The sequence below is a fragment of the Terrapene carolina genome, unplaced genomic scaffold (genome assembly GCF_002925995.2).
Source record: "Terrapene carolina triunguis isolate 2854851 unplaced genomic scaffold, T_m_triunguis-2.0 Scaffold97, whole genome shotgun sequence".
Lineage (NCBI taxonomy): Eukaryota > Metazoa > Chordata > Testudines > Emydidae > Terrapene > Terrapene triunguis.
Window position 1 is genome coordinate 8721058 of NW_020664448.1, and position 23450 is coordinate 8744507.

General features: G+C 40.5%; 1 protein-coding gene across 1 annotated transcript in view; it reads left to right on the forward strand.

Annotated features, from left to right (window-relative positions):
* The first annotated feature begins 4379 nt into the window (after window positions 1–4379).
* The window catches only part of PCF11 (PCF11 cleavage and polyadenylation factor subunit), a 30003-nt gene continuing 10932 nt past the window's right edge, over window positions 4380–23450 (forward strand). The window contains exons 1-8 of the mRNA XM_024216477.2: window positions 4380–4865; window positions 9610–9735; window positions 12434–12622; window positions 13100–13294; window positions 14257–15362; window positions 15754–15943; window positions 19993–20632; window positions 20711–22296. Coding sequence (XP_024072245.1) covers window positions 4677–4865; window positions 9610–9735; window positions 12434–12622; window positions 13100–13294; window positions 14257–15362; window positions 15754–15943; window positions 19993–20632; window positions 20711–22296 — 4221 coding nt within the window. The 5' untranslated portion in view covers window positions 4380–4676. The remainder of the gene's footprint in view (window positions 4866–9609; window positions 9736–12433; window positions 12623–13099; window positions 13295–14256; window positions 15363–15753; window positions 15944–19992; window positions 20633–20710; window positions 22297–23450) is intronic.

Here is a 23450-nt window from a genome sequence, read left to right on the forward strand (position 1 = left end):
GCTGGCAGGGGATATAGTCATGCCACTAAGGAATGTGAGGCTTCAATAGAGTCTTGATATGAGTTTAAAGCTTTCCCCCCTCTTGGTAGGAACTCCAAGGGAAAGCAGTGGGGGAAACACTATCTGCCTCCCTTAGGGAAAATTCCACTCCAGAGCACGGGGCTTAACTGGCATAGGGAGAGAGGTAATGAGCACCTCTCTGAACCAGTTTTTTTTAAATCTAGTTCATGCAGTAAAGTTTGTTACTTCTACATCACACTTCTTCAAATATGTCAAACACATTATTTATCTTCAATGATGTTTTAACACTTAACCAGTTAAGAGTTACCTGACTGAAAAACAAGAACAGGATTATTTCTGAATGCATACGGATCACCATTTATTCACTTGCCTAGGTGCAAAACAGACCAAAAGAATTTTACTAAACTTCCCAAGAAAATTAAACTCAGGCATAAAAGGTGAGAAATTTCAACCACAGTAAGTAAACATTTCAGAAGTATCTAACGGCAGGTCTACACTACAGCCAGGATCAATGCTCTGAGATCGATCCACCAGCGATTGATTTAGCGGGTCTAGTGAAGACCCACCAAATCGATAGCAGATTGCTCTCCAGTCGACCTCTGTACTCTACCCCCGACAAGAGTAAGGTAAGTCAATGGGAGAGTTTCTCCCGTTGACCCCCCACGGTGTAGACCCCACGGTAACTCGACCTAAGGTACGTCGACTGAATAATGTAGCTGGAGTTGCGTAGCTTAGGTTGACTTACCGCGGTAGTGTAGACATAGCTTAAGATCAGGGACTTCTCATCCATAAGCATAGTAGTATTGCATGTGTGGTGCTGTAACATCTGTAGCACCCATCAACACTTCTTTAGCTATTCAAGTATTGGTGTATTCTCTGACCTGGTATACACTGCAAAGCTAGGTTGACATAAACGGTCTTCCATTGTCCTAGGTATATATGTTTTTATACTTAAATTTGTTTCCTACCAATGCACGCACTCTGTTATGGTGACACAGTAACACCATGTCCCCGAATGGCATTGAGCCAAGGCTGATGTACTGAGGTCGACACAGCGTGAGTGCAGTCACTGCATTACCTATGTTGATCCCAACAGTCCTCCAGGAGCTGTTCCACAATGCCTGACACTGACTGCTTTGGTCATAATTGTGAACTCCACTGCCTAGGTATCATGGAGACTGGAAGGCACCCCCTGCTCCCCTTTGAAATTTCACAGATTTTTGAAATGCCTTTTCCTGATAGTCCAGCTTGGCAAGCACTCATAGCAGATCTCCATTGTTGTGTGCAACTGCCCAGCCAGCCCTGCTGGCTACTTGGTCAAGACACGCTCTGGCCTAGAGTAGACAGGAGATACTGGATCTCCTGTACCTGTGGGGAGAAGAAGCTATGCACGCTCAATGCCACTTGGGTAGGTGGTAGCTTATGTCAACCTAACTTTATAGTGTACACTAGACCTGGGATACCTACCCATGGTGTACTGCACTTTGCATCAACACAAACACTCCTGGTGAGTACATGTAGCACCAACGCAAGCAACCAAGTGTGCACGCACACAAACAATATACTAACTGGTGGCTGAATACCGATGTAATTTGCGTCGATCAAAGTTTGTAGTGTAGATATGTCTTAGGTCTTATATCAACATAGCTATGAGTCAGTAAAACAATCACACTCCTAGCTGAAAAGTTATACCGCTCTAAGTTTTAAGGGTAGACCAGGCCTTAGTGTAGATGCAGCTCTGTATCGACAAAAGAATGCTTTTGCCAATATAGTTTATACTAGTTCCATAAATGAAATAGGCTATATTGGCAAAAGCAGTTTTTGCTAATATAACTGCATCTACATAGAGCTTTTGTTGATATAAAATGTTATAAAAAATTCATATAATCTATATAGGTGTAACGATATAACTAAAAAGTCACACCCCTAACCAACATTACTATATCGACAAAAGTATTAAATGGCCTATGGCCATGTCTACCCTACAGATTTCTGTGGGAATAGCTGTGTCGCGACAGGGTGTGAAGAAGTGTGATCCCTGACCAACATAGTGTCCCATCCGAAGTCCCTAGTGTAGATGCAGTTATACTGGCAAAAGCATAGCTTGTTTCACTCAGGGTGGTGGAATAAGCTACACCAGTAAAAGTGCAATTTTGCCAGTATAAGCTGCATCCACACTAGGAGTGTTTTGTTGGTATAGTATTATTGCCCCTTTTGACCTGAGTGGCTAGTCAAAGTTTGAGGCCATAGAAATGTTCCAGTTGGAAGCAGAAGTTGATGGAGTCTGGTATTTCCTTATGCACTATCTTGTTTATTTACAAGGAATGTACAAAGTCTTGTGTCTCTGAAGGCAGGGGAACCAAGAATAAAAAGGAAGTTTCTCAGCTTTTCTAGTCCCCACGCCCCCCAAGCCTCTTTAACCAACACCAGACCCAAAAGCTCTCTCAGGCCTTGTCTACATTAAAAAGTTATGTTGACCCAGCTACATTGCTCAGGAGTGTGAAAAATCCACACCCACTGACTGCCGTAATTAAGTCAACCTAATCCCCAGTGTACACAGTGGTAAATCGACAGAAGAATTTTTCCAAAATCTAGTTACTGCCTTCTGGGGTGGATTACCTACATCGATGGGAGAACCCTCTCCCGTCAGCAAAGGTAGTGTCTACATTGAAGCGCTACAGCGCAGCTGTGCCACTGTAGCATTTCAAGTGTAGACAAGCCCTCAGTCTCTGGCTTTTTCCAGGGTCACACCATGCTTACATGCTAGTGCTTGGCTTTCTTGCCTTTTTAACTCTCCCAGACAGTCTTGTGTGTTCCCAGTTTCTTTTTTGTGTGTTCTCTCACATACCCACACCCTCCTGGTCACAATACACAATTGAACCCTGAGTCTGCTCCTATGATGCTAGTTTCTGAGCCATCTCTATTAGGCTTTGTTTAGGTCCATGAGTGATGCAGCCCCATGCTCTGGGTGTCCCTAGCCTCTGACTGCCAGAAGCTCGGAGTGGACGACAGGGGATTGATCACATAATAATTGACCTGTTCTGTTCATTCCCTTTGAAGCATCTGGCATTGGCCACTGCGGAAGACAGGATACTGGGCTAGCTGGACTATTGGTCTGACCCAGTATGGTCATTCTTATGTTTAGTATCAGAGGGGTAGCCGTGTTAGTCTGAATCTGTAAAAAGCAACAGAGGGTCCTGTGGCACCTTTAAGACTAACAGAAGTATTGGGAGCATAACCTTTCGTAGGTAAGAACCTCACTTCTTCAGATGTTTGTAACTTCTTATGTTTGTAACTGTCTCTTACAACTATCTTAAATGGAGGATTCGTTCACGCATCTGCCTGACCCTGAAGAAGGTTTAACTCAACCCATAACATGGTTTCACCCACCTCATTACAGTATAATGCTCACGTAGACACAGTGCAAGATATAGCTGTATGACTTTACTACTGTAGATCAAAACTATGTTCAAAATGAGAGGGACAAGTCTTGTATGAAAATTGATTCCCTTATGGGCTGTTCTCACAGTTTCTTTACAATCATTTACAGTGCTGTTATTGCAGTAAAAGGCGATCTGGAAAAGAGAGATTGTTCAACTGAAACAGGGACAACTGCAAGGGACACCTCTGGCCAGCCTGAGGGGCTGTTGGGAAGGTATGAATGAGGATGGAAAAAGGAGTTGTGATTAGTGCCACATGGAAGCAGTGTAGGCACCATCCCAACCTGCTTGAGCTATGAAAGAACAATAGGGCAGAGCAGGCTGTATAGTCTGTGTCTCCCTCATCACTGGTGACTGACACCACGCAGGATGTTGTTAGGATAACAGCGCGTCTAGCACACATTCGGCTGTCTTTATTCGTGTTGTTTGCATACCACCAGGCTTGAGGGTGGTTAAGTAGGCCTCAGACCAGCCCGAGTTGCTATGCCAACGGCTGAGCGAATGGACAAGCCAATAGGAAACTAGGTCTCGGATCGTACACAGCGCCTGACGAGGCCGTTGAAGGAAACTAGGGGTGTATGCGGTGGAGTTACGTGGACGGAGCAATCATAATTTAGAACTTCGGAGAAAGGCGGGCTTACAAAGGAGAACCAATCAAAATGAAAACCAGTAAAGAGAGGCGGGATTAAAAACCACAACGAATCAGGAGAAAGCGAAGAAAGAAACCAACCAATTGTAACTCAGAGCGACGAAGGGGACCCGGGTTTTAGTGCGAGGACCAATCAGGAGAAGAAGTAACCAATCACAAGTAGTTACGGAGATAGGGAGCCAATCAGAAAAAGCGAGGACTAAGAGTGAGCCAACCAGAACACAGTAAGGGAACAAAAGGGGCTTCCCAAGCGCCCGCCCCCCCTCCCCTTAGAACAATTTCACATGACGCAACGGTTGGAGGAAGAAGAAGTTCGCGAGTCGCAGCCGCCGCCATTTTGTGTGTGCGAGACTGAGACGGCGGCGGCTGGGGAGGCGGCAGTACTACCAGCGGCGGCGGCACCAACAGCAGCGGAAGCCCCGGCCCGGAGGATGCGGTAGAAGATCTCGAAGGCATCGGCGAGGGGCGGCATCGCTCGGCGGCGGCAGCAGCGGCGGCGGGGGATCGCGGGGAGGGGGCTCTCGGTCGGTGGGTCGGGTCCTGGCGCGGGCCCCGGTCCGAGGAGGATGTCGGGCCCGGAGAGCAGCGCTGCCGGCGCCGAGGCCCGGGAGGACGCGTGCCGCGATTACCAGTCGTCGCTGGAGGACCTGACGTTCAACAGCAAGCCGCACATCAACATGCTGACCATCCTGGCCGAGGAGAACGTGCCCTTCGCCAAGGACATCGTCTCCCTGATCGAGGCGCAAATCGCCAAGGTTTTTATATTCCACCGACTACTACTCCTACCTATACTGCCGGGGGGACAGGCCGGGCAGGGGCGAGGCAGGCAGGGGGGGGGGGGGGGTAGCGTGTGTGTGTGTGTGGAGGGGAGACAGGGACACCCGGGGCGGAGGGCTGGGGGAGTGGGGGAGGGGGACTAGGCGAAGGCAGGAGGCGGGGTTAGTAGGAATGGAGATGGGGGGGGGGCGCTGGAGACAGGTGACTGCCCATGGGGGTCGGGGAGCAGGACAGGAGGACTGGGGCTTTGAGGAAGGGACGGATCGGAGGAGACAGGACTCGAGGAGGGGCGTGGGGCGGGCGGCTTCGGGGAGTCTGGGGCGGGGGTCTGGGGCCAGCATCAGGGGAGCTCGGGGACGAAGGGCCCGGAGGAGGCAGGCGGGAAGCCACAATGCCCGACGCTGACAGGGAGCAAGACCCCGGGGGCTCATTCTCTCCACACCACGTCTAGGCCCCTTCCAGGCCGGGGAGGAGCAGCCCCACGACACTAGCGTGCTGCCGAGCCGGGGGGTAATTGTGACAGAGAATCTGACGTCCGGGGAGGGGTCGGGAATCGCCCCCCGCAGCCGCGCCGAGCGGAGTACGGAGAATGGGAATGAAGGCCCGTGTAAATCCGAGGCACAACATGGCGGCCTGGCAGTGACTGGGCGGTAGGACCACCTCGCCCTGCAGCCGTGGGGATGATACTCAGTGTCTCTGTTTTGACGCTTAGACCCATCAGTTCAGTCATTTGTAGTGTAATTATAACGACGGGGGGGCAAAAATGTAGCTTTTTTTCTGGGTAGTTTAAATAAAAATAGATCGGAATTTTGAAAAAACAAATCTTTCCCGTTTCTTGGATGCTAAATGCAGCTCCCTCATAGTTTTAAACACCGGGCGATTCCCCCTTTTTCTTTTTGAGACGGGGGGGGAGGAGAGGGAATGGGAATTTGCCCTGATGAAGAAAAGTTTAGGCAGAGCAAGGGCGCACATCTGTTCTGGTTAGAGAAGTTTGTGTGGTGGTAATGGGGTTGTTTCCTTAGAGAAGTTTATTTTGGTGTGGGGAGTCTGTTCAGGCCATAGACTATCTGCTCTGACTAGAAGCTTAGTGTGGTGGGTGGGTGTAATCTAACTTGGTTAGAGAAGCTTATTGGTCAGGGCAGAGGAGAAGAAATGCAGCTTGCAGGATCCTAACATGGCGCCTGAGAGCACATGATACAAAGGGGAAAAAGGATGCTCCCTCAAAGCCCAACCCAGGCAGTTGCTGACATCAGTCAGCCATGGGCACATGGGGTTTTTACATTTTTTTTAGCAGAGGATTTTAACTAGCCCTGAATTTAATTCCAGTAAAATAGCTCCTTTTCATCCCCACCCCAATCAACACAACACCCTCTTTCTCCCCTGTTCCTTCCACTATTAGGTGGTCTAGGGCTTTTGTATTGTGGCTTTAAATTGAGGTTTATCATAGGGAAAATTGTAAAATTTAGATGGAGAGGGAAAGGCCTCTAAAGTTATTTATATTTAATCTGTCTTTCAGTCAGAGCAGGTTCCTTCAGTGGGTTCTCCAGCCCCTTGTCCAGACTAGTTCTAAATGTCTTCAGGGGCTGGGCTTTGCCTTTTCTTTGGGGAGGTGATTTCACAATCTAATAGATTTCATCATTATATCTAATACGGAGGCAATGGATGTGCATATTAAATGATTTGTCATAAATACCAATGCTGTGAATTTTTTCATTTTTGGGTGGTTTTAGAGCCTCCCTGTTTTTTTAAACATGTTTTAAATCCTGTATCTTTGGTTAGTTTTGCCTAGTTACTGTTAGTGACTCTGGTTATATAAGGCAAGTTTTTAGTTCTTCCGGGGAAATTGACCTCCTTTACTAAGCCACTTTAAAAAAAAAGTGTTGCCTGGAGACAGTTTCTGTTCAGTGTAAAACTGAGTGGTTTGCTTTACATTTTAATAAATGGTTTTGAACTGTGTGACTGGTATTATAAAATTTGTAAATAAAATGTATGAAATATGTATTTGTCTTTTTATTTACCATTGTTTAGTGCAGAATCTGTTTCCAAAATCATTATTATTTACATGGTTATTTTTTAAGTGTTTAAAAGTGACATGACTGGGGGTTCAGATATCAAAATGAGTTTAAGGTTCATATCCTTCAGAAAACTAATAAAAAAAAAAACCCACAGAGACGGACATCTTCAGCAACAAATTTCATACATTTAATTGAAAGAGAACAGCAAGCATTCTCTGATGAAGGCCAAACCTCCCTATGCAAACAAGCTTATAGTTAGTATCCTTCAATGTTCTGGTTATCATGCTGAGCTCCCCGGGCTTTTGGGTAGTGTCTTGTGGTATCTTTCAGCTAGTAGAAAGAGTTCTGTGCTGTATTCTAACTGTATTAGCATCTGAAAACCAAAGTACATTCCAAACTAGGATGCACTTTTGTGGTTAATGGAGTACTTGATAACTATATTGACCTAATAAACACTTCCGGAAATGAAGACTTAAAAATTCCAGCCTTATCTAAGCCCTGGTTCTTAAAATGTAATACCTGAATGACTGAAGTATTCAGCGTTGGGTTTGCTATATAACTCTTCTAAATTACGAGTCAATGGTAAAACAGGCTGACTTCCTTACCAGATTGAAGTACTTCCACGTGCGGTTACTTCACACCTGGTGTGTAATGCAAGTGACCATTACAACACTTTTTAAAATGACTTTGCTACTAGTTTAAATGGATCCAGAAGATCTCAGACTTTAAGCGTAGCTGAGTATATTGAGACTGTGTGCAAACACACGCAGTGATGAAATGGAAAAATGTATAGCTCCTACTGTATAAGTAGCTCTTGGGAATAAGGGCTGGTCAGACAGCTGTGTGTGTTTCACTGAAATCTGACTTTGATTATAATCTTCCTGTTTTCTTTTTAAACAAGGCATTCAGAATTAAAAAAGGTTTTTTAATAAGCTACCTTAAGAAGAAACCAAAACCATCCCAGCCATTTTAATATCAAGCAGCATTGGACACATAGTCTTTGGCTTACTAAGGCCAGAGGTGTATCTGTTTCACACAATATTGTATTAGCTCATATTTAAAGTTCAGATAGTGTTAAAATATGCACATTTTCAATACCCAGATTAGGGAGTGTACTGATGATGTAAGCCATATTGTGCATTTACCACAGTTAGTTTTTATGTTTTAACTGCACCTTCCTAATACATATTAAGACATGCCATCTACTAATTTAATTTTCCACTATGTATACAAATTAGCCTAGGCTGCTACCACATTGAATATTTACCTATGTTTAATAAGAAATTACCCCCTATTTGCCTCTTTGAACAAGCTTCAGGTCATGGTAGTGGAATGGTTTGAAAATGTAAATAAAAATACATTTAAGAGTGAAAACACAACATAGTTTGGCTCTGATTTACCCATATACAAGACTTGTAGACCTATATTAATTTTGTCTGCAGTTTTCTTAAGCCACTCTAATGGGAAAGATACTAAATATAAAACTGTAAAGCAAGAGCACTTCCACACGCTTGTCTGGACAATGGGTTTTGTGGAGTGAGGTGTCATTAATGATTTATGGACCCATTGGACAACCCAGTCTAAACTTAGCTATGAGTAAATATATACTGACTTTTATACCTGGACTTGTGGGATGGCAGATGGGAAAAGTTTTGTCAATGGATGTTCCTGTGGAAGAGGAGCAGAGTTAACACAACATGTGCCTTTTATGTTGTCCTTTCAACAAGTCTGTGTACCTGCTGATGCTTTCTGGAAGTTTGCTGTGCCTTCTGCTTGTGAAAGCCAATGGTAGACATTAAAATTAATTTTGAGGGGTTAGGCCAACAAGGCTTCATTTGCTTTGGAAGTTGCTGTACCAATCTCAACACCACCACACTAGTCCTACTGCACAAAGTCGGTACCAATCTTGTGTATGAACTTAAAAATAAAATTCCTGCTCCTTTGACAATGGAGAGTCCAGAGTTTGAAGACTACCTTCAGTGAAAATCTTGGTTTCCAGACAAGCTCATCTGTGCTCCCATGACCAGCCTCATAGTTGAATTTTGTTTGGGTTTAGAACTTCTTGTTTTAGCTGCATGTTTTGCATACAGCTCGAAAAGCCGACTGAATAACTACAACTGCTATAGAAGGCTGAGACTCCTCATGTTCGTTTGGATTGCAGTGAAGTAACTTTAGTCTATTCCAAATGTAGGTTACAGAAAGACTGTCGTATTCAACATATAATCTACATCTACAGAGTTAAATTTTTGGGGCCTTTCTGCTAGAAGTCTGAATTCCGTTAACGTGAAATCTAGATAAACAGCTTTAAGTTGATACAAGTCATAATTATTAGAAGTTCCAGCACTAGCTAATAGTGGTTTCATGTTAATTTAAAATCTATCAAATGTACCTGAAACAGTTACATTCAAAACACTTAATAGTAGCACTGTCTGGTGTGCTAATTTTTTTTTTTTTTTTTGCCCAACTCATTTCATACACAAACTTAAAACAAATAACTAAACTGTTTGGGTTTTTGTTTGGTAGACACACAGCATGGTACTTGTTGATAATAAACTTTCCAAGTTCAGTGTGTACAAAATAATCCTTTTATTTGTAGTGTCAGCCAGAAATAGAGACCTGTATTTTTGGGATTGGTTATCCTTTAATCTTAAAAACGTTCAAATGTGTTTGTTATACTAAACTTCTCAGTTTCTTCTTATTACTTCAGGCTCCTTCTACAGAGAAGCTTCCTGTTATGTACCTTATGGATTCCATTGTCAAGAACGTTGGAAGAGAGTATCTTACTGCATTTACTAAAAACCTAGTTGCAACATTTATTTGTGTATTTGAAAAGGTACATATGCTTTCAGAAAAGTTCTGTAGTCTAATCAAAGTTGTCTCCTGTATAAATAAATATTTGCCTTTCAGTGTTGGGTTTTCTTGCCATGGTGAAGTATAACAATGAATGTTTTTAAATTTGTCTTTTACTATACTGTTATGTATTATAAAAGAAAAGCTGTTAGAAGTACCTAAGATAGAGGTTATCAGCTCATGGTGATTATCAAGTGAAGTTTTGCTAAATTAACATACTTCTGTGAAAAGAACAGGAGTACTTGTGGCACCTTAGAGACTAACAAATTTATTAGAGCATAAGCTTTCGTGCCTGTCATTATACTTCTGTGGTATATCTCATTAGAGAAGTTCATATTAGCATTTTTTCTGTCATGTAATATAACATCTGGTAAGATCTATTGCTGTGGTACAAGTAAATTTGATTTTTTTTGTTGTTTTTTGTTTTTTTAAAGATAGTGAATGCGCTTTATGCAAAGAAAGTACTTGGACAACATTATTCTCTTTTTTTTTTTTTTTTTTTTTTTTTATATTTATTTCTTTTTATTTTATGAAATTATTTTGATTAGATTTTTTTTTTTTTTTTTTTTTTTTTTTTAAAAGAGGGTGATTATTTTTGCCTTTTGTAGCTGAAGTTGACTTTATTGTTCATTTTAATTTTTTTGCACCTGGAGTGGCAAAAATGAGTGCTTAACTATGAAGAATGCAAGTCAGTGACACATTGACATTTTTTTAGTGGCCTATGGTGAAAGGCTTTCTAAGAAAGTAAAACTACTATGTTACAAATGAGTGTTTTGTTTCAGTCAATGTTGTGACCAAGTTATGGGTCCAATGCTGCAAACTCTTTGTTCATGTTTGTCATCCTTAATCACGAGAAATAATTGGGACTATTCTCCCAAGGAAGAAAGGCAAACCTGAGTAAAGTTTTTGAAGAACTGGGTCTTAATGGATTTAAATCGAACGGGAAATTAGGTGGTTACCTTATGTAATTTTTGGCATATCAAAATAAAATAGCATCTCATAAATTTAGCAGATAAAATTAAACATTTTGGTGGATATTTAACTTTTTCTGTTCAGGTTTTACATCCCATTGAGGATCTCAATGTTTCTTTTAACTCTTCAATTCATATGTATTTTTTTAAGTGTTAATTTTTACTTTGTGTGTGATTAGTTGAATAGATTGCATTGATGAATGTAGACTATTTAAAGGAACATTTCCAAGTTCTGTAAAGTCTTGTGAGTTAAACCATCATGATAGGTCACCAGTAAAAGCGCTGTCTATGCTTTTACAGTGCAACAGAATCTAGAACTGTGGATTATAATTGACATTTCTGAGCTTCATAGGTTTACCATCCTTTACTTTGAACCACTCCCAACTATATTCTGTTTTAATGCTTATTTAATACCTAAATACTAAATGGATATTGCATTTAATAGTTAAATTTGCATTAAAATGGATAGAAGCCAGTTGATACTGTCTTGGATTCCAGTGTTGACATTGTTATCAATCTTGCTTATTAGTAAGATGGTCACTAGCAAGAGAAGTCAGATTTTCAGTTCAGTCCTTGCAGCTATTTTTGCTGTGAATTTCAAACTACTGTATTGAAGAAAAAATAGGTAGATCTTTCCTTTAAGGATTACAGAGTACACTATTGATGGGAATTCTTTGGAATGCTTCAATTTAGTTTGAAACTTAAAACAACCTTCCAAATTATGTCTTGTATCAATTTTTCTTGAAAAATTTAGCACTGCAGTAAAAATTGTCTAAAAAGCAAAAATGTATTGGCTTAAATAACATATGGACTATGGGACAGCTGTTGTGGTACATTGAGTTAAGGGTCTTCATATTATAAACATTTATTAATTAAGCAAACAACTTACCAGTTGAATATTTTTAATACAAATTTCTAATTCACCTCATGGTAGGATATTTGAAACTATTGAAAGAGCTTATAAAAAGATAGATACACTAGAGATTTAGCACTCTATAGTTTATGGATCCATGTCCTTATACAATTAAACAAAAACTTTAATTGACTTCTAGGTAATTTTATTTTTGCTACATTTATTGAAATAGTTTTCCAATGATATGTTGTTGAGCAAAAACAGTGTCAAAACATTGTGATGTAGAAGCCCAATATCTAAATAATGACTTGAAAGCTCAGTAAATCAGAATATTTAGAAGGCTGTTCTCTGATTTGCTAACAGTTTCCACTTTGTAAATATCTTTAGATTTATATATTGTATATTTTTTTTTGGCTGTCAGTATTTACATTTTTTTTTTTTTACACAAATTGGGCAAAATTAAGAAATTTGAGCATCTTGATATACAAAATGAAAAGCCTGTTAAGGAGGATGGTAATATGCTATGAAACCCTCAAATGCCTTTCAAGCAGCAAATCCACATACACATTTGTGCTATTTTAAGGTTTTCATAGAATAACTGACATATGCTCTTCAGTTAAAACCTACATTGGACAGGTGCTGTACTTGGTCCTGTTGGTATATCTGTATGTTTCTTAGAACAATTTGCCTAGTTCTAAATATTCAGCTGTGTTCATTAAAGATTTAACGAAAGGATAAAGTTTCCAAGTTAGTGCAGGTATAGAATAAAATATCTGAAATTATAATTTTTTTTATACATGTGCTAAAGTTGTTTTATATTAACTTAACAAGCCATAGAATTGTTCTGTTGTTTTTAGGTGGATGAAAATACTAGGAAAAGTTTATTTAAATTACGCTCCACATGGGATGAAATTTTCCCTTTGAAGAAACTGTATGCCCTTGATGTCAGAGTCAACTCATTAGATCCTGCTTGGCCAATTAAACCTCTACCCCCAAATGTGAATACTTCTAGCATCCATGTGAATCCTAAGTTTTTAAATAAATCGGTAAGTTTTAATATGATTTCTGCATGAGCAGATGGTGATGCACAGTTTTTATTGTTTACGTGTCCCATTTTGCTGACACTTTAAGCCATTGTTAAAGAATTTTGAAGAAGTAGATGATCTGTATAGGCAGACAGGTAAGACAAAGTTCTCAATTATTTAAAGATTAATTGGGTTTATCTTTCACATGTCAAAATTGGAGTTTAACTAAAACGCTGAATATTCATTGCTTATTTATAAATTGTAGTAAATGATATTTTTTAAGCAATCACTGTTTGAAAATTTGAATTGTGCAACATTTTAAAATGTTCTAATGAATTTTTTCATGAAATTTAAGAACTAATTTATAGTCGGTAAATTGTAATACAAATGAAATAAAGTATCCAGCAGTTAAATGAGATTCGGTTACAAATTTGAACCTCTTCCACTTGTTTCTCCCGCCAAGAGTTGTAATGTCCTTAAAATTATTTTTCTTTGTAGCCTGAGGAATCTCCTGCACCTGCTTCTACAGTCAGTTCATCTGGTACCTCAACTCCTCCAGCTGTTCCTGAAATACAAAAGAATTTGACCCAAGAGCAACTAATAAGACAACAACTGCTGGCAAAGCAAAAACAGTTGTTAGAACTTCAACAGAAAAAATTAGAGCTGGAGCTAGAACAGACTAAAGCACAGTTGGTGAGTAGGGAGTTAGAGTTTTGTCATACATGGAGGATTTTATTTTGAACAAGACAAATGGAAATTTTTTGTTTTTTGAATTATTTATAAAACAGTATCTTGGCTGCACTGTTCGCTATATATATAGTGGAGTAGGGCAGTTTTCTCCCTTTTGGGAAATCCAAGTTGTCTTAGACAGTGGTGTTTTCCAACGTGGAGCTAATTGTAAAATTAGGGGCTTTAGGATTAAATATGTATTACTTCAAAATAGCTTAGTGTTTTTTAATTCAAAACTGGAGTGATGGAAGGCTTTTTATTGCAACTTTACTTTTTATTACAATTTACAGCTTTTGTTGTTTTTGCTTTACCAAAGTGATGTATGTCTAGCAACACAGCGCTAACCCTCCCATCTTTTGTAGTAGTCACTATACTGTATACATGTTAAAAGCACATAAACCATGCATTTTCAGCAATCTTTGTTCCAGTCATTCTTTGAAAACAAAACATTTGTTTCTAACATAGACTGGAGCAGGAAGCCTATGTAAATATTTTCAAGTCATGTCAGCTTTGTTTCCCAAAACCCAAATGTGTCAGTATCACCATGCCTATCGTGTGTTCGTATCCTGAATTTCTACTTTTTCATGATTTCTTGGGATCAGATGGAAAAACCCTGAAATACAATAATGAGAATCTTGGTTTTGAAAGATTATATATATATATATTTTAAGTAGTCTTTTATGTAGTATTGATATTGCATTGTTTTTCCACTTGATCTTCATTTCTGTTTTCTGTAGTGTTACTGCATTTCAGAACAAGTGCTTAGAGGACTGGTCCTAGGCTTGATTATTTTGAATTAAACTAGTTTAATCATTAACTTTCAAAGCATTTTCTTCTGTAGTTGATTTTCAAGATGCAGTGCAGCTGAGTAACACTGGTGTAGAGCTTATATTTTACATGCTAACTCTTTTCCCCTCCCATTTTAGGCAGTTTCTCTTAGTGTTCAACAAGGGGCAACCACCATGGGTTCAGTTCAAGCACCTTCCAAACAACATGTTTCACATACTCCTCATATGACAGTCAAAGCTCCTCACCAGGCTTCTGTGCAATCTGAAAAAAACAGACCATCTCCATCTTCTCAGTTTCATGATGTCAAAGTAGTAAACAGAGATCCTCGTCTTAATAGGATGGCTCAACATTCTTCTCATGCTAAAGATCAAAGTCATAGGAAAGAATTTCTATCTTCCACAAGTCAATCTGATATCAAGGCGAATAAAACAATGCAGGCTGAAAAACAAAATTTGTCAAAGCAAGAAAAGTTAAAATCAAGTGAGAAAACACAGAAGAAAGAACTTGATCAGTTAGATGCAAAATCTAAATCACCGTCCCCTTTGAAAAGCAAGTTATCCCATACTAAAGATGCTAAAAGCCAAGAATGTGAGAGTATGAAAGTATCTGAAATTAGTAAAAGAGATCCAAGATTAAAAAAGCATCTTCAGGAGAAGCCAGATGCTAAAGATGATGACACAAAAGAAAAGAGAAAAAGTATGGAGAGAAAAGAAAAAGAGGAACATAAGACATCTGAACACAGACCTGTTGGCAGCAGAAATAAAATAATTAATGGCATTGTTCAAAAACAGGACTCTATTACAGAAGAGTCAGAAAAACAGAGTGGAAAACTTGGGAGGTCAAGTAATAGAAAAAGGTCCCGATCACGCTCTCCTAAGTCTCGATCGCCATCTACCCATTCACCAAAGAGAAGAGAGAGGAGATCACCCAAAAGAAGACTGAGGAGTTTGTCTCCTACTTCCTCGACTCCTAAAATTGGAAAGCTCCGCCAGTCAGGGCCTAAGCAATCTCATGTTGAAGAGTTTACACTAACTACAAGGGAAGAAAGAAATTCTAATAAGAGGAACCTTAAACAGGATGCACGAGATCCAAGGAGATTGAAAAAAACTCAGGAAGATAGACCACTGGAAACCGCAAATCAGCATTCTACAAAGTCCACTCCAGAACCAAAGGAGAATGTGGAAAATTGGCAAGGTTCCAAATCAAGCAAAAGATGGAAATCTGGTTGGGAGGAAAGTAAAAAGTAAGTTACTGATTTTGAGCTTGATCCTGCTGATGAAATCAGTGGGAGTTTTGCTATTGACTCTAGTAGGAGCAGGATTGGTGTGCAGTATTCAGATATCAAAGCAACAGGGGATTGTCCTTTAAACATTTTGACTGGCAAACTAGTGTAATGATGCATCCAAAGAAGTGAGGTTTTTACCCACGAAAGCTTATGCCCAAATAAATCTGTTAGTCTTTAAGGTGCCACCAGACTCCTTGTTGTTTTAGTGTAATCATTGATGCTCAGTTTCCATTATGGCAGCAGGACATCAGATCTAGATGGAATCAATTCTAATGTGAATGTAGTAAATAATGTTTCTTGTATAAAGAAACAATGTATATTTTAACTAACCTGATTTTATTATTTTCAGTCCACAACAGAATGACGAACATCAAGGACCTAGTAAATCTCCTCATCAGAGGCACAGGGAGATCTGGGCGGCCAGTAAAGGAATTTTGTCACCTCGAGCCCCAAAGCAACAGCATCGATTAAGTGTGGATGCCAATTTGCAGATTCCCAAAGAACTGACTTCTGCAAGCAAGCGAGAGCTACTTAAAAAGGTAATGGTATAATTAGTATCATATGTAGGGCTGGAAGGACCGTAACAGGTTAAGTCCAGCCCTCCATGCTGAGACAGAAGCAAGTAAACTCATTTGTCCAATCAATTCTTCAAAATCTCCAATGATGGGGATTCCACAACCTCCCCTGGAGGCCTATTCTAGAGCTTAACTAACCTTAGTTAGAATTTTTTTCTAATACACCTCTACCTCAATATAATGCTGTCCTCGGGAGCCAAAAAATCTTACCGCGTTATAGGTGAAACTGCGTTATATCGAACTTGCTTTGATCCGCTGGAGCGCGCAGCCCCGCCCCCCTGGAGGGCTGCTTTACCGCATTATATCCAAATTCGTGTTGTATCGGGTTGCGTTGTATTGGGGTAGAGGTGTTTCTACTTTTTGTTGCCGCAGATTAAGTCTATTACTTCTTGTCCTACCTTCAGTGAACATGGAGAACAATTGATCCTTGTACTCTTTGTAACAGTTATTTGAAGACTGTTTTCAGGTTCCTCCTTGGTCATCTTTTCTCAGGACTAAATTTTCTCTGTTTTTTAACATTTTCCTAATAGGTCAGGTTTTCTAAACCTTTTATAATTTTTGTTACTCTCCTCTGGACTCTCTCCAGTTTGTTCATATCTTTCTTAAAATGCAGTGCCCAAAACTGGATTTGGTAATCCAACTGAGGCCTCGCCAGTGCCAAATAAAGGTGGAACAGTTACTTCCCTTGTCTTTCATATAACACTCCTATTAATACATTCCAGATACTAGCCTTTTTTTGGAACTGCATCACATTGTTACTCCTTTTCAATTAGTGATCCAATATAATCCCCAAATCCTTTCCTGCAGTACTATAAGCTACTCAATTATTCCCCCTTTTGTAGTTTTGCATTTGATTTTTTCCTTGCTAAGTGTTGTACTTGGCATTTGTCTTTATTGAATTTCATCTTGTTGATTTCAGACCAATTCTCCAATTTGTCAAGGTTGTTTTGAATTCTAATCCTGTCCTCCAAAGTGCTTTCAACCCCCTCCCAACTTGTTATCATCTGCACGTTTTATAAGTATCCTCTCCACTCCATAATCCAAGTTATTAATGAAAATATTAAATAGTACCGGATCCAGGACTTATCCCTGTGCAACCCCACTTGATATACCCTCCCAGGTTGCTAGCGAGCCATTGATAACTACTCTTGGAGTATTGTCATTCAAGTAGTTGTACACCCACTTTATAGTAATTTCATTTAAGTCACGTGTCCCTAGTTGGTTTATGGGACTGTTAAAAAAGCCTTACTAAAATCAAGATATAGCACATCTGCTGCTCCCCCCCCCCCATCCACTAGCTAGGCCATTAGACCTGTCAGAGAAGGAAATTAGGCTGGTTTGGAATAATTTATTCTTGACAAAGCAATGCTGGCTTTTCTTTATAACCCTATTATCCCCTAGGTGCTTACAAATTGATTGTTTAATACTTTGTTCCAGTATTTTTCTAGGTATCTAAGTTAGGCTGACTGGTCTATAATTCCCAGGGTCCTGTCTGTTCCCCTTTTTAAAGCTAGATGCTATGTTTGCCTTTCTCTGGTAATTTGGGACCTCAACCATCTTCCAGGAATTCTTGAAGATAATAGCTAACATTTCTGAGATTGTTTCAGCTAGTTCCTTAAGTACCCCATGATGAATTCCATCAGGCTGTGCTGACTTGAATACATCTAACTTATCTAAAATTCTTTAACTCATTCTTTCCCTATTTTGGCTTGTGTTCCTTCTCTCTTGTTAATATTAATTGTGTTGAGTATCTGGTCACCATTAACCTTTTCAGTGAACACTGAAGCAAAATAGGCATTAAACATCTCAGCCTTCTTGATGTCACCAGTTATTAGCTTTCCTTCCCCGCTAAGTAGAGGACCTGCACTTTCCTTCATCTTTCTCTTTCTTCTAATATATTTTAGGAACCTCTTAAAAACGGCCATACTGGGTCAGACCAAAGCTCCATCTAGCCCAGACAAAGGCTTGGGACACCATCCCTGCCCATCCGGGCTAATAGCCATTGCTGGACCTATCCTCCAGGAACTTATCTAGTTTTTTTTTTTTTAACCCTGTTATAGTCTTGGCCTTCACAACATCCCCTGGCAAGGAGTTCCACAGGTTGACTGTGTGTTGTGTGAAGAAATACTTCCTTTGGTTTGTTTTAAACCTGCTGCTTATTAATTTCATTGGGTAACCCCTGGTTCTATTATGAACAGGAGTAAATAACACTTCCTTATTTACTTTCTCCACACCAGTCATAATTTTATAGACCTCTATCATATCCCTCCTTAGTCATTATCTTTTCCAAACTGAAAACTCCCAGTCTTACTTATCTCTCCCCATATGGAAGCTGTTCCATACCCCAATAATTTTTGTTGCCCTTTTCTGTACCTTTTCAATTCCAGTATATCTTTTTTGAGATGGGGCAACCACATCTGCATGCAATATTCAAGATGTGGGCGTACCATGAATGTATATAGAAGCAATATGATATTTTCTGTCTTATTATCTAATCATTCCCAACTTCCGTAATGATTCCCAACTTTCTGTTAGCTTTTTTGACTGTTGCTGCGCATTGAGTGGATGTTTTCAGAGAACTATCCATAATGACTCCAAGATCTCTTTCTTGAGTGATAACTGCTAATTTAGACCCCATAATTTTATATGTATAGTTGGGATTATGTTTTCCACTGTGTATTACTTTGTATTTATCAAAATTGAATTTCATCTGCCGTTTTGTTGCCATCACCCAGTTTTGGAGGTCCCTTTGTAACTCTTCACAGTCTGCTTTGGACTTAACTATATTGAGTACTTTTGTATCATCTGCAAATTTTGCCACCTCCCTGTTAACCCCTTTTTCCAGATCATTTATGAATTTGTTGATTAGTACTGGTTCCAATACAGACCCCTAGGGGACACCGCTATTTACGTCTGTCCATTCTGAAAACACCATTTACTCCTGTCATTTGTTTCCTATCTTTTAACCAGTTACTGATCCATGAGGGACCTTCCCTCTTATCCCAGGACTGCTTACTTTGCTTTAGAGCCTTTGGTGAGAGAGTTTGTCAGAGGTCCTCTTCTTATTGTTTTTTATGTCCCTTGCTAGATGTGACTCATTTTGTGACTTAGGACTGGTCTACGCTACCGCGGTAAATTGATCTAAGTTACGCTATTTCAGTTACGTGAATAACATAACTGAAGTCGACGTAGCTAGAGCCACTTACCGTGGTGTCTACACTGTGCTGTGTTGATGGGAGACGCTCTCCCGCCGACTTCCCTTATGCTTCTCAGGGAGGTGAAGTGCACAAATTGATAGGAGAGCGCTCTCCCACTGATTGAGCATGTCTTCATCATACCCGCTAAATCGACACCACTGCATTGATTGAAGCAGTGCTGATTTAGCCAGTAGTGTATACATGGCCTTAGCCTTTCTGTTTTTGTCCTTACATGCCTGTGCTATTCTTTTGTATTCCTCCTTAGCAATTTGTCCGTGTGTCCACATTTGGTAGGATTCCTTTTGATTTTTAGATAATTAAAGAGCTCCAGATGGAGCCATATTGACTCCTTAATATTCTTCCTATCTTTTCTTCTCATTGGGATAGTTTGCTGTTGCACCTGTATTGTCTCTAAGAAACTGCCAGCTCTCCTGAACAACTTTTTCCCTTAGATTTTCTTCCCTTGGGACCTTATCTACCAGTTCTCTGAGTTTGTTAAAGTTTGATTTTTTTTTAAGTCCATTGTCCTTTTTCTGCTGCTCACGTGCCTTCTTTTCTCTGGATCTGTTGTTTTATGATCACTTTCACACATATTGCCTATCACCTTCATATTCATATTCTCTTGGTCAGTATTAAGTCTAAAATGGCTGTCCCCTTGGTTACTTGCCTTACTTTCTGAAATTAATTCCAAGACATTCCAAGAACTTATTGGAAATTTTGTGTTTGTCATATTTCTTTTCCCGCAGATGTCTGGGTATTATCAGGTGTTGAGTGTTGGATATCAATCTAAAATTTGTTTACATTTTTTGTACATAGGCAAATGAACGTCTGACATCTGGGGAAATAACACAAGATGAGTTTCTTGTTGTGGCTCATCAGATTCGTCAACTGTTCCAATATCAGGAAGGAAAGCACAGATGCAATGTGTGGGATAGTCCTACAGAAGAAAAATGTGGTATGAAGAAGAAACCCCTTCTATCTGATGCTGAATTAACGTATTATGAACATAAAGCTAAACTGAAAAGAACACAAGTTCAGCATTCATTTCCAAGACTTGATCTGTTAGATCCTGATGATATTTTAGGGTATGATTTGACTGATGCATTGCTTTCTGGAATAGAATGTGAGCAAACAAAAGGTAAACGTGGAGGACAATTTGACAGAAAAGAGCAATTTGGAGAAAGGTCAAGACGGCATTCTCCTATAAGTGGCAGTAGACCTTATGCTGATGATCTTTCACCACTTGAGAGCCGGCGAAGACATGATGAGCAAAATTCTTCCAAAGGAACAAGAAGTTCTAAAAACTTCGATCCTTATGATAGCTGGGGAGAATCAGATGAATTTAGAGATGCACTCAGGCAACAAGGGAAAAGTGCACCAGAGTTTCAAAAAATTGATGGAGATGGATTCTGCAAATTTGATAATCGTGAAGAAAGACAGATGGTTGGACAGAGTGGTACATATTTTATTTTTATATTCTTGAGGTTGGGTATCTTGCAGAATTTCAGTAAGTAACTATTTTTTTAAATTTTAGGTGTTCGAGAGGAACCGAGATCCCCATTCAGTGAACGTTTCAAGAGACCTAGATATGAAGATCCAGAGAAAACATCATTTATAGAGAGTCCAGGATCAAGATTTGGGGGCATTGACGTAAAGCAGAGATTAGGTGCACTCATGGAAGACAGACCGCTATTTGATGGCTCACCTAGACAGCCTGCTGCAAGGGGAGGGGGAGATGGACAAGCTGGTCATTTTGTTGATGGGCCTTCTAATAATTCAAGCCCTAGAATTGAAGGGCCACCTGTACAGGCTTCTATGAGGTTTGAGGGGCCACTAGGTCAGGTGGGAGGAGGAGCTACCTCTCAGTTTGATGGGCCACTAGGACAGGCAGGGGGAGGGGGTGCCCTGAGATTTGATGGGCCACCAGGGCAGATAGGCACCCTCAGGTTTGAGGGGCCCCTTGGGCAAGTAGGTGCAGGGGGTGCACTAAGGTTTGAAAGCCCGCTGGGGCAAGTAGGGGGTGCTTTAAGGTTTGAGGGGCCTGTGGGTGGTCGCAGGTTAGAAGGACCTGCAGGCCAGACTATGGGTGGTCTCAGATTTGAGGGGCCTCATGGTCAGCCATCGGGTGGTCTCAGGTTTGAGGGACCCCATGGTCAACCTATGGGGCCTCATGGCCAACCAGGGGGTGGACTCAGATTTGAGGGACCCCATGGTCAGCCTATGGGACCTCGTGGTCAACCAGGGAGTGGTCTCAGGTTTGAGGGGCCACATATCCAGCCAATGGGGCCCCATGGTCAACCAGGGAGTGGTCTCCGTTTTGAGGGGCCACATGGTCAGCCTGTGGGGCCACATGGTCAACCGGGAGGAGGTCTGCGTTTTGAGGGGCCCCATGGTCAGTCTGTAGGGCCACATGTCCAGGGAGGGGGTGGTCTCAGGTTTGAAGGGCCACATGTCCAGCCAGGGCTTGGTCCGAGGTTTGAGGGTCCATCGGTCCAGACGGGGGGTGGACTTAGATTTGAAGGGCCTTTGGGTCAGACTGGTCCAAGATTCGATGGCTGTCATTCGTCCAGATTTGATAGTCAACCTGGTCAGCTATCCCTTTTGCAAAGATTTGATGGATTACATGGACAACCTGGCCCAAGGTTTGAAAGGGCACCTGGTCAACAGACTCCTCCTCGGTTTGATGGACCACCTGGTCAGCAGCCACGATTTGATACACCAGTACCTCAAAGGTTTGATGGTCCTCAACACCAGCCAGGTTCAAGGTTTGCAATGCCTCTTGGTCTTCAAGGTCCAAGGTTTGAAAATGTAGCTAACCCTCCTGCCTCAAGACTGGAAACAGTATCTTACGGGCAAACTGGTCCATACAGTGAACATCCCAATCAGACTTACAATGGACCATCCCATGGTATGCAGTTCCAGAGACCTGAAATGTTTGATGCCTCTCAAGGACCAAATTTTAATGGGCCACCTGGCCCTGGAGCACAGAACTTTCCCAATCCACTTAACAGAGCATCTGGACATTATTTTGATGACAAGAATCTTCAGGGTCCTCAATATGGAAATTTCAATACCATGCCTAATTCTATGTCAGTAGGAAATACTCAGCAATCGCAGCAGGTAAGATTGTTTAGTATTAAACTTGACTACATCTGTATAGCAAAATTTTATGACTTTATGAGGGCTTAGGACACAGCACCCCTACAGATGGTTTCAAATTTAAAAAGTCTTAATTTGAATATATCAGTAATTGTCTACAATCGTAATTTTAAAGGGACATAGTCTGAGAATTTTGGTTCCAAATTGAAGTTTTTTTAGAGAAACATCCTAATATATTAAGAAAAATTTTGTTTTTTTTTTTATAGGTTCAGGTATTTCCAAGAATGTTTTAAAAGTTCCCCTGCAGTGTGTACACCTGAAAGTGTAACCTGATCAAAACAATAATGAAACTCGTCTATTTCCACTACCCACTTGAATGCAAAAATAGCTGTGATTGGAGTTATAAATCATGTGCAGTATTTTAACTACCCTTTGCACAAAATGAATTCCATGGAAAACGTTAAACTTAGGTACATATAAACACACTCCTGATCTTTCTGCAAGAGAAGTAAAGGCCAAATGCTACCTAACAAGTGTAGATAAGTAGGACAGAGCTGGTGTGGATATGTGTAGGGCATGTAGTGCACACCGGGTTATTTCCGCTAGCCCTGTTAGAGCTGTAAAATGTAGTGCCCTCATGAGGGAGGAAGGTTGTTAGGAAATAGGGGATTTTAGCGCACTCAAACTATTTGTTGGACAAAAAAGTGCCTGTTTAGCAGACATCTTTCATCCATGGATGAGGTCAGTTGGCTTCAGTATTGATGATTGTCTTGCAAAAATTCTCTTCAGTAGGTGGAGTTGGTGTCAAACTTCTATAACAAAGCCAGTTGATTAAAAAATTTGAATTCTACAAGCATTCTTCATTCTCAGGGTATAAGTTGAATGTGACATGAAGAATTACTAATGAAATGAATACAAGTAGTTAGGTGTCCTCATACCCCTTACAGTGGTAAAATTTTAAAGAACACCACCAAAGCCAACAGGCATGAATCCAGAAATATATGCTGAAAGAACTTACTAATCAGTTCGCAGAAAGCAGTTATAGCAGAAGTATTCAGAGTAGCAGCCGTGTTAGTCTGTATCCGCAAAAAGAACAGGAGTACTTGTGGCACCTTAGAGACTAACAAATTTATTAGAGCATAAGCTTTCGTGGGCTACAACCCACTTCTTCGGAT